The sequence below is a fragment of the Onychomys torridus genome, chromosome 1 (assembly GCF_903995425.1).
Source record: "Onychomys torridus chromosome 1, mOncTor1.1, whole genome shotgun sequence".
In the NCBI taxonomy this organism is placed as follows: Eukaryota; Metazoa; Chordata; class Mammalia; order Rodentia; family Cricetidae; genus Onychomys; species Onychomys torridus.
Window position 1 is genome coordinate 87,090,804 of NC_050443.1, and position 17,814 is coordinate 87,108,617.

Below are 17,814 nucleotides of genomic sequence, written 5' to 3' on the forward strand. Positions count from 1 at the left end.
CCAGACCATATAGGGGAGAGAAGGCAGGGACCCCCTAGCTTGGGAGTGGGCTGCTGGCTTTGCAAGGAGATTGCAGTGAAGGCCTGGGTAATGCTCCTTTTAGTTACAGCATAAACTGTGGCGATAAAGCGTACCTGGGGAATGTTTAGAGAAAGCACTAATGATTTCTTCCCCAGTGGTTAATAAATTCACTTCTAGATCAATTTGTTCGCGATAGAGCCCGGCGAGCGGAACCCGCATGGCGGGCACAGCCGAGTGTGTCTTTTTCAGTATAAATGATTTATTACGATGATTAGCGGCACATAAACAATTTAAAATACAACGCTAATTAGTTTGGGGAAGAAAGGAGGGGAAAAGCCACCCTGTCTCTCTCCCCATTATGTTCTACTTCTCTAAGTATGTACTTTTTAATTAAATCCAAATGTCACAATAAATTTAAAGTGTTTTATTACTGCTCGGGCTAACTGAGGCAGTCAGGCAAGCCCCCTCACCTCAGGCATCAGCAGGCAGGGTGTGGGGGGGGTTGAGGATCAGGGGTACCACAGGGGGATGCTCACATCTCTTCTCCAGGGACTCCTGCAAACCCCTCCAGGTTTCTGGCAGCCCCAGACTGGCAAACACTGGAATCTCCCAGGTGCCTCCAACCTTCCCAGTCAGTGTGAGCAGAAAATCTTCCTTCAAGCTTGTTCTGAGCAGCCTAGAAGCCAGTCACTTCTCCATGATGGTCCCATACTGTCTTCTACCCACTTCAACCTCCCTGAGTGCTTTACCCAATGTCTTCTGTGGGGGACACTTCCTGTGCACTCCTTCCAGGGTGGTGGTCTGCTATGGGTGCTTCAGCTCCTGGGATGGGGAAATGCAGCACAGAGGGGTGCAGCAATTTATCCACAGCCTCACAGCTAAAAATAAGGACTTGAGCAAAGTCTTTGTTCCTTCTCTAGCATATTCTGCCTTGGAGCCTACACCTGACTGTATCTGATCACTCAGCTCCTGTGCTCAGGAGTAAGCAGAGAACTAGAGGCTTCAGGCGGTCTTCCACCAAGATGCATTTGAGGCAGGGATCAGCCAGAGTTTAAGGATTCTGTTATGTCTGGGTTCAAGTTCTGGTTCTGCCATGGACTAACAAAGTAGATTGGTTCTTTAGCCTCTCTAAGAGCTTCAGCTTTTGCATCAGCAAAACAAAAGCAGCCATACCCAATTTACAGAGCAAAAGAATGTAAACAGTGAAAGCAAGAGAGACCATCCTGTAATTCTTCATATACCACATAAGTAGTGATGACTTTTCAAAGCCCTTGAGGTGAGCTGAAAGAGCGCTAGCCCTATTTCACAGATCAGAACACTGAGGCTAGAAAGGTTACGGTGAATCCCAGAATCCAAGCAGGGATCAGATGGCAGGTAACCTCACTTCCAGAACTCAGACAGCTAGGGAACTTTGCCCATACATTCACCCAAGCACTGTTCATTTAAGAACAAGTATCTTAGGCTGCAGAGGTGGATTAGTGGTTAAGGCACTGATTACCAGGACCCACATAAAAGCCGGACACAGTGGTGCATGAATCTGTGATCTCTGTCCTCCCACAGGAAGCTGGAAGGCGGAGACAGGAGGATCCCCAGAAGTTTACCGTCCATCTAGCCTGGTGTGCCCACAAGAGGCCCTGTCTCAAATAAGGCAAAACCAAGGACCAATAACTCAGGTAGTCTTCTGACCTCCATACATGTGCCATGGCATGCACACATCCCTTCACAAACACATGTGTATATACACCACCAACAAGCATCTCTAAGTAGTTTCCATATGACCCAGCAATTCTACTCCTAAGTATATGTCCAAGAGAAATGAAAACGTTGGTCTGAACAACATGTACAAAAGCCAAAAAAGGAGAAATAATCCAAATGTCTATCATTTATCACTTGACAAATGAATAAAAAATATATTTACACACAGTAGAATATTATTGGATCATGAAAAGGATGATGAACGAATTTTACTAGTTTATCTTCCCAGGGCTCTGTTGAGTGCCAAATATTAAGCACTAGACCACCAGGGATGGGCTTGCTGTTGAGGCTTCTATGTCCTTCAAGGACTATACCCTATCTGCAAAGAGGGCATACCTGTGAGGAAGGGTTCCTTTCAGAATCTTGAACCTGTTCTATATGGGGCAGTATGACTATGCATAGTGGTATGTGAAAAGTGTATGGGCCATCAGAAGTTTATAATATCATGTGCACAATGACTAGGATATAGTGGAGACTGGAGAGAGATGGTACCCTTTCCTGGGGCCTATGAGCCTCACCTTGGGCAGGGTGTGAAGGTTCAGATCCCAGGCACATGGCCAGGAGGGTAGGAGGCAAGAATGCCCTTGGAGGGGTTAGTCTAAGAAGATCAAAATGATTGAGCATTCTAGCCAGCAAGAGGAGTCAGGCATACATTGTGGCAGGAAATGGCCACCTGCCCCAGAATCTGGGCTGAGGACTATGTCAACAGCTCATTTCCACAAAGGCAGGCCAGTTTCCTCACAGAGATCTGCCTGCCTCTGCCTCCCGAATGCTGGGATTAAAGGCGTGTGCCACCACCGCACGGCTTATGTGTCCATTTTCTAAGCATGAGGCAGGCTCCTGTGGGTCTCTATGGACTCGTCATGGGGTGCTGGCTCAGGAAACTGCACCTTTGGAAAACTACTCTATACTTCTCCAGAATTCCCTTCTCAGGACCCAGGGAGCCTAGGACTGAGGAGATGTCTAGAAGAAGAGGTGGCCAGGTACTCATGACTTTCCAAAGCCACCAACAGTGCCCCAGGAAACACAGTGCCACCCAGATGACAAAGTACATGAAAACAATGTCTCTCATTTGGGATCCATTCAGGGAACAATCAACATGCTCTAGGTCCTAATTTGGTTTTTTCTTTGTTTGTTTGTTTGTTTTGTTTTGTTTTTCGAGACAGGGTTTCTCTGTAGCTTTTGGAGCCTATCCTGGAACTCCCTCTGTAGACCAGGCTATCCTCAAACATAGAGATCCCCCTTCCTCTGCCTCCCGAAAGCTGGGATTAAAGGCATGCACCGCCTCTACCGCTGCCACCACCACCCAGCTCTAGGTCCTAATTTATATGTAAGGAAACCAAAGATCAGAGAAGTTAAGTGGTCTGTCTGTCCAGGGTCTCCCTGGAGTGGGTAATAGAACAATTCCCTGAGATCTCACAAAACAGAGGGTGGCAGAGCAGGAGTAGGATAAAAGTTGTGGTTGCCACCTCCAACCTCCTAAGCCAGCAAGCCACCTCTTCAGTAGTCAGACCTGCATGGGGCTGTTATTTCTTCTAGAGGAGTCTACAGATTTCAAATCTGCAGTGTCTGGGCACAGGACCTTGGAGGTTCTTCCCCTGGTGGGTAGACATTAACTGCCTCCTTCATAACCAAATCAGACTCCTCTCCACGGTTTCCTCCACAGGCCCAGACTACAAGCTAGGAAGGAAACTAAAGGAAGGTACAAAGGGCATGTAAGCTGGAGGAGTGGCGAGTGATCGTCTGCGAGGCTGAAAGAGGACTCCTTCCTCCTACTGTGTGCCCCATTCTCTGCTTTTAGTTTTATCCTTTGCAGGCCATTCTCCATAGAGTGGTCCAAATGAGCTGATAAAGTGTCTTGAGTCGGCCTAGAGCCCTCAGAGCACTCCCATTGACCTCAAGGTGACTCTTCACTCCTAACCAAGGCACAGCTCACAATGGTGTGGTTCTGTCAGTGACCGCCAGTGTGGTCATCCCAAGGATGCTGCGAGGCTCTAGTTACTGATCTCTCTGGCCACCCCCTCATTCTCTCTCTGGGACAGTGAATCCTGTGATCCATGTTGCCCTTCCACTTTGGACCTCCTTCACCTATAAACTCACTACCCATCCAAATGAAGTAACTAAACCCCTGCTGTTAGGACCTGGTTCTTGACCCCTGCATTTTGATAACTATACCAACGGTGGCGGTTTTAATTAGAAAGTAATTCTTAATAAGCTTCATTAGGTCAATTGGATTTCTTGATCAATTTTTCTGTTCAATAGTATGAAGCCACACCCCTTATTTTAATTGTATTGGTATTATTTTCATCAAGATCGTTTTTTTTTTTAATCTTTCAGTGACTTCTCAGTCTATGATTTGTTTTTAGCTTGTGTCAAATCTTATAGAGTGTTTGTCACCGTTGAGACTTCTGTGACAATGATTTCTCACAGAAAATATTTCCAGAGCCAACTTCTGCAGATCTAAATTTTGTCAAGAAGATTCAATTCTTCTGTCAATTTTTAGTCAATAACATATTTTACCAGGTGCAGGCTTAACTGTTGCCAGCTTTACTTTGTGTTAATTATTTCAACCAATTTTAATTTTTTCCTGGGTTCTTTTTTTTTTTTTTTACTTTGCATTTTCAATAATACTAATGAGATATTATTCTTGTGGGTAAGACAGCTTTGCCATGAATTTGAGCAGCATGAAGGCATCCTTAGGGCCAACAGGCAGGTGAAAACACCGCACTCTGCACTTGGGCGGGTGCCAGGTTGCAACCAGGTGCCCCAGGGAGCCCTGCCCCCTGCCCGATGCTCCCCAGTGTCCTGGCCCCTGCCAAGAAGAGGCCTCACAGATGGTAAATGGCTTCTGGGTAGAGGAGGCAGGTGTGCAGCTGCCTGGAAGAGGCAACCTCCCATCAACAAGCAAAGAGCCCAACTGTCCAGGTTGCTTTTGCAGCCAGCCACCCTGCCAATGGAAATGGGGACAGGACCTGCCCAAGGACATACTACTAGACACTGGGCCAGGAATGGGGATGCTGGAGCTCTGGCTATCAGCTCTGTGCTTCCTAGGCACCTATGGGAGTGCTAGTCTTCAGGAGTCCTGTTCCCTCACAGAGAACTGTAAAGCCATCTCTGCCTAGGCTGCCTTACAGGTCTGTCCTCGTCTCTCCTAGCAAAGCCACTAGGAATGGGAGTCCTAACAGCTAACAGCTACAGATAGGCTGGCTCAAAAAGAGACCACCTTCACTTCCTCCATGGTGCTGAGGGAGAGGGCAGACTCTGGCAACTGATTCATATCAGACAACTGCTCTGTAAGCCCCTAACTGGTCTTGGCACATTTACCACCTATTAAAGAAAAAAACAAAACAAAACAAAACAAAAAACAAACAACCAAAAAAAAACTCAGAAACCCCAAAATCCAGAAACCTCCAGATCCAGACAGAAAGACTATGTATGCATGAGTAGGTAGAGGTGTACGTGTGTGTGTGTGTGTGTGTGTGTGTGTGTGTGTGTGAGAGAGAGAGAGAGAGAGAGAGAGAGAGAGAGACAGACAGACAGACAGACAGACAGACATCTATTTATAATACTAGAGCCAGCCATTTCACCAATTTCCCCAAGCTCCTGACAGGCAGGGGCCTCATTCCAGCCCGGCCACTCACCCACTTTCTGGGATACTCCAGATGAGTGTGTTTCCTACTCCTGGAGTGACCTCTACAGAATGGAGCAGTGGAAGGAGGAGAATCAGGAGTTCAACACCAGCCTGGGCTAGATGGGGCCCTGGCTTGGTTGGTCCGTTGGTCACTTTATTTTAAGACTGTGGCTTCCAGATAAAAGGCGAACTTCTTAGGCCTGGGGACAGTGCATGTAGCCTCCTGGATGCCTGGGCCCTAAGGTGCAGCTGCATTAAGACTCCCTCCTTAGTCTCTACTGATGGCCTTCAGGATGCAAGCTGCCACAGCACAGAGGCCGATGTGCACTGCCGAGGGCCACAGGAATGGAATAGATGGTAGTGGGCAGCCAGAGAGGCCTCCAGTCCAATCCACCTGTGAACTGAATCTTTACAGGCAAATAAGAGAGCTGAAAAGTGGTCATTTCCCCAGGTAGATGGCTGACAGACATCCTTCTTTCCCATCTCCGAGAGGCTCTGAAGATCCAGTCAAACTGCCCCAGCTGCCTGTCCCACAGAAATGCAATGACGGTCTACTGTGCCAAGGTGCTAAGTTCCAAGCTCTTTGTTACCCACTGGCAACTAATCTACCACTGTTCAGGCCTGAAGACATATCCTACCCTGCGGTCTGGAACTATAAGCTTCTTTCTGGAGGGCAGGCCTAGCTATTGAATGTGAGGAAATGGGACTTGAACCTAGTCTATCTGGCTAAAACAAAGATAAAACAGTGAATCAGAAAGTTCAAGCATTCTCTGGCACTCACAGGCAACCCTACCCATCTGACACTATGCATGGTGGTTTATTTATAGATCCAAGAATGAAGGGGACTGGGGTTGGAGTAGGGTGCTGGCTGTAGGTCCTGGGCATCCAGGCTAGCATTGCCTGACTCCTCTAGAAAACATGGGTCTCCCCGCTTTATTCAATGGAGTCACAGAGAGCCAACCAGTAAGGTTGAATTATTAAAACTCCTTTCTGGGGTACCATGTGGATTTCTCTCCACAGAGACCGAGAGCAGAGAGGTGGCTGCTCCCGCCACACAATATTAAAATGTCACGAGTTTAAGGCTTGCGTCGGTTGAGTCATAAGTTATCAGCACCCAGTGAGGGCCGACAGAAAGCCTCCCTTAAATTATTAAGCAGAGAGCGTCAGACTGTAATATTTTGCTAAACCAAAGTACAGACACAGACAAAGATGTCATTTCAATATTTGAAACCAGCAAGTTTAATTTAAAATAAGAGCAAACCAATAAGCTCAGAACATCGAGGCGCATGAGAGGAAAATTATACTGTGGGGGGGGGAGGGAGAAAGTGGAAGGACTTAAGAAATTTATAAAAGTAATCTCCAAGTAGAAATTAGAAATCAAGGCCTAGAAACAGAATAACACAAAAGAAATATTACTGTCCACTTTCTAAATCAATATAACACCGCTCCACGCCGGAATTACCATGGTAACTCAAGTAAAAAGAATCAAGCAATTCTTATTATTTCAAAATAAAATCACAGCCTGAAGCCTGGGTTTTATTACAACCACTGATAGATCGCTGGCTTGTATTTATCTGAAATATTGCTTTTCAATCAGCTGGTTTATGAATGTACACAGGCCTCTCACCAGCCCACTTACTGCCCTGTTTTGAGGCCAGGGGCCAACCAATGACTTTGGTGTGTCCTGCATCTGCATACGTGCTCCAGTTAAAGCTAACTATGGAGTTTCAACCCCTCCCAGACAGTCCCGTGACTTTGCAAGATGGAGAGTGGAGGCAGGAAGAAGCAGGGGAGATGGGCTCATAATACTCCTACCCCCAAGCTTGCCCTTGGAGGAGTGCACCCAGGGCTTCAGAGAGCATGCAAACATACATGCACACACATGGAGCCCACCTAGAGAGTTCATCCTCAAATAGGCTCTATCAGGAGTTCTCCTCAGCCCCAATGGTGGCAGATGAAAAAGGGAGCCAGCAAGTCAGAGAACGAGCTCAGGGATCCACCATCAGATCTAGTTTCCCAGCCCAGCCCAGGCATTAGAAGGCTGTGGAGTCTGGGACCAATCCACCAGGTTCTTTGTACTATGTTTTCTCATCTGTGAAATGAAGGTGAGAAGAGTGGCTTCTTCCTAAGGCTGTTATAGGCACTGAAGGAGGTCAGGGAGGGTGTTGGGGATGGATGGAAGGTTGGTTCCACAATTGCCTGACCTCCATACCTCTTGGTAGCCATGCCCTTCATGATATAAGCTGCCACTTACTGTCTTCAAGAGTAGAGTCTGTTCCCTAATCCCTTGAACCTGGGATGACCTTGTGATTTGCTTTTGCCAGTGGAATGTGTCATAAGTGACAATATCCCCATGCCAAACAGTGGCCCTGAGAAGCCTGGTATGTACCCATTCTCTCTAGACCTGTCTCTGTCATGATAACTAGCCAGATGACATGACTAGAAGCTGAGGGACTCAAGTCTTGTTACCCCAGCATCTAACTGAGCAGCCATCCTCTGTCCTCCAGGTTTAAATATGCCCATCTAAGAGCAGAGCTTCCCAGCCAAGCCCAGCTTAAATCTCCAACCCAAAGATTTGTAAGCTAAATAAATGTTTATTGTTTCAAACCACTAAGTTGGTGATGTAGCCATCACTGATATGTATGTATTGGGCAATGCCTCGTGTATAGAGCTCAGTAAAATGAAAGCTGCTGTATGTTTATGATACCTAAGGACCAAGAAAATCACACTGCAGAGAAGAATACCAGTTCACATAGGCATGAGGCATCCTGGTGTATTGCATCTGTGAACAATAGATACTAGGGACTGCTCATGTTCTAGAGACAAGAAAACTGATACCCAGTAAGTTGTCTGAGGTCACACAGCTCCCAACTAGGACCACTCAGGTCGTCTGAACTATGCTCTGGTAGACTGCACTGAAATCATCAGGTCCTTCAGGAAAGCCCACCTGAGCCCTAGGAGAAAGGACAGAAGGAAGGAGCTAGTGATGTGGCCTAGTAGGCCTCCACATCAGACATCTGCCCCTGAAACCTGGTCCAGCCTGCTCACTCCTCTCACCACCTGCTTTTGTCTCCAGCTATATCAATCCCAGTGGGCTCCTGCTTTAGAACATAAACACAAGCCAACCAATGAGAGGCAAGCTTATTACTAGGTAGATACTGTCTCTGAGCAAGGCCGGCTATGGAGGAATGGTGTGTAAGGCCAGGGGAACCACAGGAGTAAAGGGATGGAGACAAACACTGGAACTACATGAACACAAGCCAGCATGGATGTATTAGGTCTACATAGCTTAGTGTAATGGGTGGGGTGGCAATCAGCCTTTGGCAGAATGAATGTCAGAATGTCATTCTGTCTGGCTGTAATAAGCATCAAGAGACAGATGGAAGATGAGATGGAAGACATCAGTGGCAGAAGAGAGAGGGGTAGGTCCAAAATCCAACTTAAATGCAACCTAGACACATGCTGAGAAATGCTAGGCCATCAGCACTCCAGGAGAAGGACCTGATGTGCTGTTTGCCAGTTTCCCTGGTATAACTATTGGTACCCGTGACTGACTCCAAGCTGCTGATGTCATGTCATTGAGCTCAGAGTTGGAAGCAATGCACAAAATCAGCTCTTGCAAGAATTCCAAGTTGCCTTCATGGTATGGTTGTATCATGAGTAGTGACCTGCTGGGGCTAGCAAGCGTGGCATTGGGAGTACTCATGCATGCCTCAATGTATCTCATCTCCATGCAACGAAGATAGGCAGGAAGGCAGGATGGGCTCTATGTCATACACATGCATGGGCCATGGGCCTTCTCAGTCCAAAAGGCTCAGGACAGATGAGTGCCTATCAGTACCTTCTAGGAAGCCTTACATCTGAGGACAGTCCCCTGGGGTGTCAGTAACTTGCCTAGGGCCATGACTAGGACACCCAGGCAGGCATGTTGTTCTAGTTCATCTGATGATCTGTGTCCAGACTTACCATGCCTTGGGGCCAGGACATGGAAACCAGAAAGACACCAAAGCTCTGGGCTGTATCTCTCTACATAATCCTAGATTACTCTCTTGCTTTCTCTGACCCTCAATCTACCTCCCCCCCATATAAATGGAAGGACTTGAGAAAGGCTTTTCCCATGATGCCACTTGCCTTGAGAATCCAGATACTAGTAAGAAGTAAAGGTAGTTTGACTCCCAGCAATGACCAAAAGCCAGGAGGACAATGAGAAGGGCCCAGTTTTCACTAGTGAACAGACCACTGGACTGGGCCCAGGGCTTATTTCAGACTGTTCTGAAACCTAGCAGGGGCAGTGATGCCTCACATGGCCATGGAGTTTCCTATTGACAGAGTATGTTCACTGACAGTACCTCATTTAATTCTGGTGACAATCTAGGTAGATGGAGCAGTTCTCATTGTAGAGGTGAGAGGGTACAGAGGCAAAGCAGCCTCAATATTGGACAGAACACAGCACACAGAACACACATTGCACTTCAGAACTCAGCAAAATGGTAGAGACTGCAGCAGGTCTAATACCCTGGCACACTGGTGGATACCCATACCCCTTTCTCTACCATTTGTTCTAACTTTCAGTCTGTCTAATGCCTTGATCAGAATTTACTGGGAGGCCCTGTGCCTGGGGTATTGATCCAAGCAATAATTTGGCCTCCCTGTCACATAGAGAGAAATAGATTTGCCATGTGTAGGACACAGTTCCGGTCGCGGGGAGCCCCAAATCTCTGAATCTGCATTTGCTTAGAACATCTTCCAACATGGCTCCACTTTCCCCAGTTACATCACCACAGCTCTGTCTTCTGCTGAAAGACGGCCCAGCCCATGCATCCACAGCCATTTCCCAACACAGGTTGCCTTGAGCAGGCAGCCCAGATGAGGCTGCATCTCCTGAATCTTTCTCCCAGGACCACAGAGGGTCTTGTCACCAACGTTCATCAGCAATCATCCTTCTGCCCTAAGGGTGAAAGACCAAAGTAAACCAGTTCTAAGTCCTATCCATTAATCTGAGAGGCTCTTTAAATTGAAGAAAGCGGGCTTGGACTGTGACCAGTCCTGATTTCTATGGGACAGGGGGTAAGGGAGGAAATGAATTCTCAGAAGGGGTGAGAGGCAGACCCTAGCATATTTCCATGTGCTATAAGCATGTTTGTGGGGCACATTCAGAGAGAGGGAGCAAGAGAAACAGGCAGCCCCTGCAGCCACAGAGGCCAAGCAGGTGTCCAAGCCAGTGCTGAGCTCCGGCGCGCAAAGGGTGAAGCTTTTAGGCGAGCAGCGGCTAGTGATCTCAGCTTCCCTTGGTCTTAATGCTTCTGAAAGGCTCCCTGTAATTGGGCATCAGTAGTTAATGCAGTATTGACTGCATTACACGCTCCCGTGCCTCCCCTCGCTAATGCCAATTGCATCACCTTGTACAGTCACCGGCTTGCTTAGCCAATAGCCGTTAAAAGCAATCCAAATCATGAATCATATGGGAAACTTTTAGCAAGACACCGCCATCCAAGGAGACAATTTACAGTTGAGTTAATCTGGGTACATTAGTGAGACATGGATTCTGGACGACAGACCAATTTATGTTGTTTCCCTGTCCCCCCACCCCCCTTAGTCCTCTGTGTGGGCGAATGAATGGAAGGGCGGGGGAACTGAGTGGAACACCTGCCTCTTTGCCCAGTGTTCCAGGAGGGGTGGGGGAGCCCCCTCTTCACAGACTCTCTGTCTGGCTGAGTTTGTACAGGAAGGGGCAGTGACTGTCCTGCCACTCTGGATTTGTGACGGATCCCTCTCAGCAGACAGCACTGCTGTGGAGACTAGTTATAGGAGGTGTGGATGAAGACAGCCCCTCCTGCCAGGCATTATATGAGTGCCAGGTGTAGTCCTCACCCTGCCATCCATGCCCGACCTTTACTAGCTCTTAAAAGGCTGTAGTACCCACTGGGTTCTGCCTTTCACCAATGGGGTAGGGTCTCTGCCATGGAACAGCACGGGGGCCTGCTCCCCACCTCCAACTCCAGGGCCAGGAGGCCAAGGCCACGCTCTACTCTCTGTCGTCTAGGGCATGATGGGACAGACCAGAAGGTCCCGCTGGCAGCACCCTCTCAAGACAAACTGAGTCAGCTGGCGAGGCTGTGTTCCTAGCAGTCATTAACAATTGAAGACTCTGCTGTCTGGTCTTCCTCAACCCAGCTCGACTCCTCCTTAAGCATTTTTTTCTTATTAGAAATGCTCTGGGAATCATGTCTGGTGTTTAGTTCCACAATGTGCCTGCTGCTTCCTGTGGTCACCCAAGCCATCCTGCTGGGCTTTTACAGAGGCAGTTTAGACCCAGACCAGCCCTGCTCCAGCATGCATCTGAGAACATGCCGGCACTCCCAGCTGGGTGCCTTCAGCGTCCTCACTTGCCCAGGCCCCCACAGCTCAAGCTCTGACTGTTCAGTGTGTCCCCACTCAGGGGGCCTCTTCTCCATCAGTGAAGGTCAAATTTGATTTGCAGGGTTCAGGGCAGGAGTTTTCTTGGCTGCCCTGGGACTTCAGTCTCCCCCTCCCACACTCAAAGTCCATAGCCTGGTAACAGCCAGAGCTGCAGGTGTCAGGGAAAGGGCTGGCTTTCCAGGAGAGTTGGAGCTTGCCTCCCCTTTTGCTGACAGGGAGACTGGGCAGCATTTAGAAAGCCCAGACCCTGAGTTCCAGTAAAGTGGAGATGGCTAGGCCAAGAGCAAGCATCCAAATGAAAGCAATTAATCTTAAAACCCGAAGTTTAACCATTTGCAAAACAGATCTTTCTGTCTCTGTGGTGACCCTTCACTGCTCGACCTAATGGATTACTTTATTAATAATGCACTGTGCTTAAAAGCAAAAAAAAAAAAAATTTTTTTTCTGACGATTCAATACTTCAGAAAGTCTCTTAAACCCGTTGCTAGGGCAAAACGATTGATATTTTATTATCTTTCAGAAGTGCAACATGAAAGCTCTGCAGCCCAGCAGAGAGAGGGCTTTGGTCCTCTGTAGCTGGCAGACCTGACTTCAACCAGAGGAGCTCAGCCTCTCTCAACAAGATGCTGCCGGGTACAAAAAAGGTGTTGGGGGAGACTAATAGGAACCCCAAGGTCCTGCGGCTGCCAGACAATGGGTGTTGTGTGCAGCACTGAGAAACACCCCCTAGAGCCTAGGGCACATCTGCCACACAGTCCAGGTGGCCACATTCTGGGAGGGCAGAAGTGTATATGAAGTTAGGCAGTAGGTACCGAGAGGCAGGCGAGTGTATACACAGCCTTTCTTCATTCCCCAATGAAGATGCCCAACCTTCAGGTCCCCAGCCACCTGATTTCCTTAGGTTGTCATGGATCTCAGAGACAGTAGTGCCAATGGTGAAGGGCACCATATTGTTGGACTGCACAAGTAGGGGATAAGGGGGCATCTTGAGTTCCCCTCTGTAGTTCTGGTGAGGATGAAAGGAACCACATGCCCAGGATATCCAGTTACACTGCAGTCTGAAGGTCTGCAGATATCCACTGCATTATCCCCAGAACCCAAGCCTTTCTAGGGCACAGATCCTGGGTAGAGGTGGAAATGCCAATTTGCGAACATACAACTAATCTTCCTGGACAGAAGGCTCCTACACACAAAATGCGAGTCTTTTGGGTTCTTGGCTTAGGCCTGGGGAGCCAAGAATGTGGAATAACTTTGGTCAAAGATGCATCTTGATTTCCACCTGCTTCTCATAGTGACAGTCCCTGCAGACACCAAAGAAGGGCCCTTCGCACCCTTTTTAAACAAGAAAACTCTGGAGCAGGGCATGACTGATCTGAAGTAACACGGGATAAGGAAATACTGACGAAAGCAGCCAAATCAATGGCTCTTCTCTCCCTGTCTGGCCTGACCCCAGGCCTCTCCTTCTCCTTTGCATTCTATATAAAACAGCTCCAGCCCAGTGCTGATGGCCTTCTGGAGCTCCAGGGGAGGGTCTGTGAATAGAGGGGAATCTGCTGTTATCCTCCAGCCAGCCCAGAATCTTCTAGATCCCCTCTTTTTTTCAATCTCTTCCTTCCTTCATGCCTAGAACCAAGCCGTCTTTGGGGACTTACTGGTCCCATGTCTTCCCTGCATACACCTACCCAGGTCAGACATTTTAAAGGCCCTCTCCTGCTGATATCTCAGAAGGTATAGTTACTCTGGGATAGTTGGATGAAACAGCAGCCAAGTGAACATCCGGTATGACCTTGAACAAGTCACTTAACTTTCTGGTTTTAGCAGTAGCCATGGTAACAATGTCTCCATAGACAGAAGGCACAGACCCAGTGGAGAATTCCTGAGGATGGATTCCTGGGGATGTCCCATTACTTCTAGCCTTTTCGGTCCCCACCCAAATGCCAGCAACAGTGGTCTTGCCAACAATCTTCCCCCAGCTCTCCCTACAGCACCTACAGAACCTACAAGCCTTACCTACAGGGGCCAAGGGCCTGAGACAGCCACTCCCTGGACCTTGGAGCCTGTTTTAGGTCACAGGATACATGCTGCGTTTTACCTCCAAGGCAGCCAGTATTCCCCAACCTTTGTGGCCACTTACTACAAGGCAATCCCAGCCAAAAAGACTTCGGGGTCTTTGAGACCACCTGCTAGTGGCGTACCCTCTCAGCTCCGAAGCCCTACTGAATGCACCCAGGCTCTTGACCATACATCCGGGCCACCCTCAAACCACTCCCTCTGGAGTGCTACTGGTCCGTGGCGGGAAGATTCTTCCTCTGGCTCAAACTCCCGCCTTCACATTCAAGGAGACGTGAGGCAGTGGCCAGCACAGGAGACGTCCCTCGCATGGAGTCATGCCCGTGGGCAGCTGTCCCCGAGGGCCCAGCTGGCCTTCCCCTCTCTGCCAGGCATCCCAGCTTTCGAGCGGTCCTCCGCGCTCCCGCTTGCCCCCAAGCTCTCTAGTCCGATTGATTCTCCCCGAAGCTGCTGATTTGCTGGGCGCTCGGCGCCTCTCGAGTTAAGCGGCGGGCGCGGGGGTGATGGCTGCGGTGAGCGAGGAGCAGCCGCAGAGACCAAACGCTCAGCGCCAAGCGCCAGGGCGCGGAGACCAGAGGGCAGCCCGAGCCTCCACTCCTCCCCTCGGCGTACCGCCTCGCCCCGCCCGCCAGCCCGGGGACCGCGGGAGCTGGGGGTGCTAGGCCAGGACGTCGCCCACCCCACCCGGGTCTGTCCTCCCGCCCCGGGCTGCCGGCTGGCTCCACAACCCGGAGTGGCCCCGTGTCTGTGTGCCTGGGTCCCGGTGCGTGGCATCCCGCTCGCCGTGGCGAGGGCGTTGGGGGCGTCGGGATCCCTGCCCGCCACCTACCGTCCTCCTTGTCCAGCACCATCATCTCGGGCGCTCCGTGTCCAGCCTCTGTTCGGCTCGGCCGGGAAAAGGGCGCCGACTCCGGGCGCGCTTCGGCTGGGAGGCCGGTCCTCCGGCTGCGAGCGGGCTCTAATTACCCGCTTGTCCGGCTCTTAACCTAGATTGCACTCAGCTAGAATTACATTCAGGAGTGAAGCACTTCGCAGATACAAAAGCAGTCTCACCTACTTTTGTGCCTCAGAATTGCAAGGAACTACGAACTGCAATTTAGAGAGAGAGGGAGAGAGAGAAGGGGGAAGAGAGGATCAGAGCCGTTTCTTTGATTCTCACCTTCTAAATGGCTCAATTTGCCCAGTATAATCTGTCTTAATGTAATTGCATTTGATAGCTCATAACCCTGGCTCTGGCAACGACACAGCTTTCAGCCTCATAAAGTGTTTTCCCCTCGGATTTAATCTGAATCTCAATCTGAAATTATATTCAAAGAGATGGGGGAATCTCGGCGGCCGACTCCCGCTGCCTTTCTCCCTCAATGTATGAGGTTTGCACTCCTGCTACTGAATAAATGCACACATTTCCCGAGGCCCCCCTCCCTGCCGGGTTAATGGGGAGTGGAGACGCGCGGTTGCCGGCTCTGCAGCGCCACCTGGAGGCCTCTCCGCTCCAGGTCGGCGAATGGCTGCGCTTGGGTCCCAAGGTTTCTTCCTGGTCTCCCATAGCAGTCTGGCGGACCAATGCCTGTCCCAACCCCGTCAACACTGGTTTCTGCTTCCTCACAGGAGGGCTATTTCTCTGATCATAACTTCTCCTAGGGTTTCTAGTCAATTCCATAGTTGTTTGGCAAAGTTAACTCCTCTGCAAGGCACAAAACCTACCGTGAGTCCCACAGCGTCTGGTACCCTCATCCCCACCTCTCACAGCAACCTGATTCCATGCAGAGGGTAAATCCTGTTTCAGCTTCTCTCCGAGCAAGCATAGATACCTGAAGGCGTTTTTCCTTCTGCAAATATTTACTGAACACTTACTATGTGCCACACAGTATTCTAAGGCTAGGGGATACAGCAGAGAAAAAAAACGAAGATTCTGTTGTGGCGCTGACAATTCTTGCTCTGTAACTCACACAGCAGGAAGGAAGACAGGCCCAGTGCTTCTCCTCTTAGACCACATTCCAGAAAAACCCAGTCCAGGCTTCCTACTCCAGGAAGATCACCTACTTTTAAAACCCCAAGAGGTTTTTTGTTTGGTTGGTTGGTTTTTGTTTGTTTTTTTCCCTAAATATTATAGAGCTCTAAATGGAGTGGAAATTATTTTCTTCAGCTCAAGAAGGGCTCCAGATAGATATGTTTGGAGCTTGGTCCTGAGCTTGGCTCTGGCAAGGTGTAGGAAGCTGAGTCTCCCTTGGATAGGGCATCAGATGGGAATCGATCCATTTGTTGCCAATTAATACATGACAGAGCTGGCAAGTCACTACACTTTCTGCCTCAGCTTCCCTGTTTATGAACTGGTCCCCTCTGTTCTGTCTCTAAAGGTGTCATGAAAAGGTAAACTGAGGTGCTCCAGACAATGTGGGGGTGGGGCACTCTCTCATGCAAAGGAGACCTGGAGGCTAAGTCTTGCCTCTTCCATCCTGGGAGGCCCCCATACTTTACAGGAGTGTGGGGAGGGGCTGTAGCCCATCCTCACTCCAAGGCAGAGAAGTCAGGCTTTGAGGAAACTGAAGTGCAGCTGTTTCTAATGAGATGCCTCATCTGCAGCTCAGAGGGTTTTGCTTCCCCCTTCATCTTGAATACTTAATCCTAATAGTCCTTGAGTATATTTGATGTTAAATATATCATTTTGCTCAGACTCGCTGTCCCTCAGGACTGCAAGCTTGATCTCTCCCCTGCCACTGCAGCCAGAGCTGTGCCCTCGAGGTGTGAGGGAAGCTTCATTATTGCTGCCGCCACCCATCTGGTGCAGCACCCCCACCACGCTCTGAACGCAAGCCAATCAATGTAGCAAGTGCAGGGCCGGACAAGGGCAGCATCTTGAAGAAGAAACCTCTGGGCTATCTGAAGACATGAGGTCTGTAGTCTTCCTCCTGATTTCCAGGTGCCCACTTCTTGTTTTGGGGGTCTGACCCAGACCCACAACTCAGGACTCAATTAGCTGGAACCACATTCCCACTCTCTTGTCTGAACCTCAACTCACCCCAGCTTCCAAGATACCCAGCTGGCAGCCACATAGCTGACATCCCGTTGAGGAGTTAGGACCCCTGCTTCCCAAGCCTGAGGCACAAAGCAGTGAGCTACAGAAGCAGGTAGGGCAATCCCAGCAGGGGATCAGTGCTATAGGTGAAGACTGCTTGTCCCCACAGGGGACTTCCTTTATACCCTAGCTATAAGCATGGCATCCCAATTCGTTCTGAGGGGAGAACCCAGCAAGTCTTAGGGGATTTCGAGAATCTTGAAGCTCACACCTAGGAAGGGTCCAGATGTGACTTCACTTATGGGGTGGCCTTAAGCTCATAGGTGAGTCCCACTCTCCTGCCCTCCCCCTCTCAACAGCTTCCAGGTCCAGGGACATGCCGGCAATGTCTGAGTGGAATCCGAAGACGCCCTGGGGCTGGAAGAGGCCGTTTTCACTCCGTACATTCCACAGGTGGTGAGCCAGTGCTCTCACTTAACCACACCAAGAGTGCTCCAAAATGCCCTCAAAATGCCTCTGGGGACACCAGTTGTTCAGTCCCCCAGGTTGCCTGGAAGAGAATGGGGGTGGCTGCTAGCTGTCTTACATATTTCTGAGCAGGTCCCAGCAGTTCATCCTTGTGCCTGGCAGAAACAGCCAGAGAAAAGGGTTCCTGCCTTGGGGGTGGGGGACAGCTTCACTTGATGCCTAAGGGCCCAGGCAGACTAGATAATCCAGAACTCTTCAAAGGCTAGCCAACATGCCTGAGCCTAAGGGCCCTGCTCTGAGCACAGTGAAGTTATCTCCAAGATGGGGTTACAGACTGGCTTCCCAAGTGGTGTTTGGAGAGGTATGCAGGGTGACAAGGACTCTTTCCCTGTGTACGTGACAGTTACAGGACAGAGTAAATCATTATTTGCAG

At 49.5% G+C, this 17,814-nt stretch overlaps 1 protein-coding gene across 3 annotated transcripts in view; it reads right to left on the reverse strand.

Moving 5' to 3' along the window:
* The window catches only part of Lmo1 (LIM domain only 1), a 36,262-nt gene that overhangs the window by 16,506 nt on the left and 1,942 nt on the right, over positions 1–17,814 (reverse strand). The window contains exon 2 of one of the 3 annotated variants that reach the window (XM_036170589.1): positions 14,727–14,986. The exons of 1 other annotated variant lie outside the window; for it this stretch is intronic. In XM_036170589.1, the coding sequence (XP_036026482.1) occupies positions 14,727–14,751 (25 nt within the window). In that variant the 5' untranslated portion in view covers positions 14,752–14,986. Of the gene's footprint in view, positions 1–14,726; positions 15,294–17,814 lie in introns of those variants that run through there. One more of the 3 variants, XM_036170598.1, reaches the window with a different exon arrangement.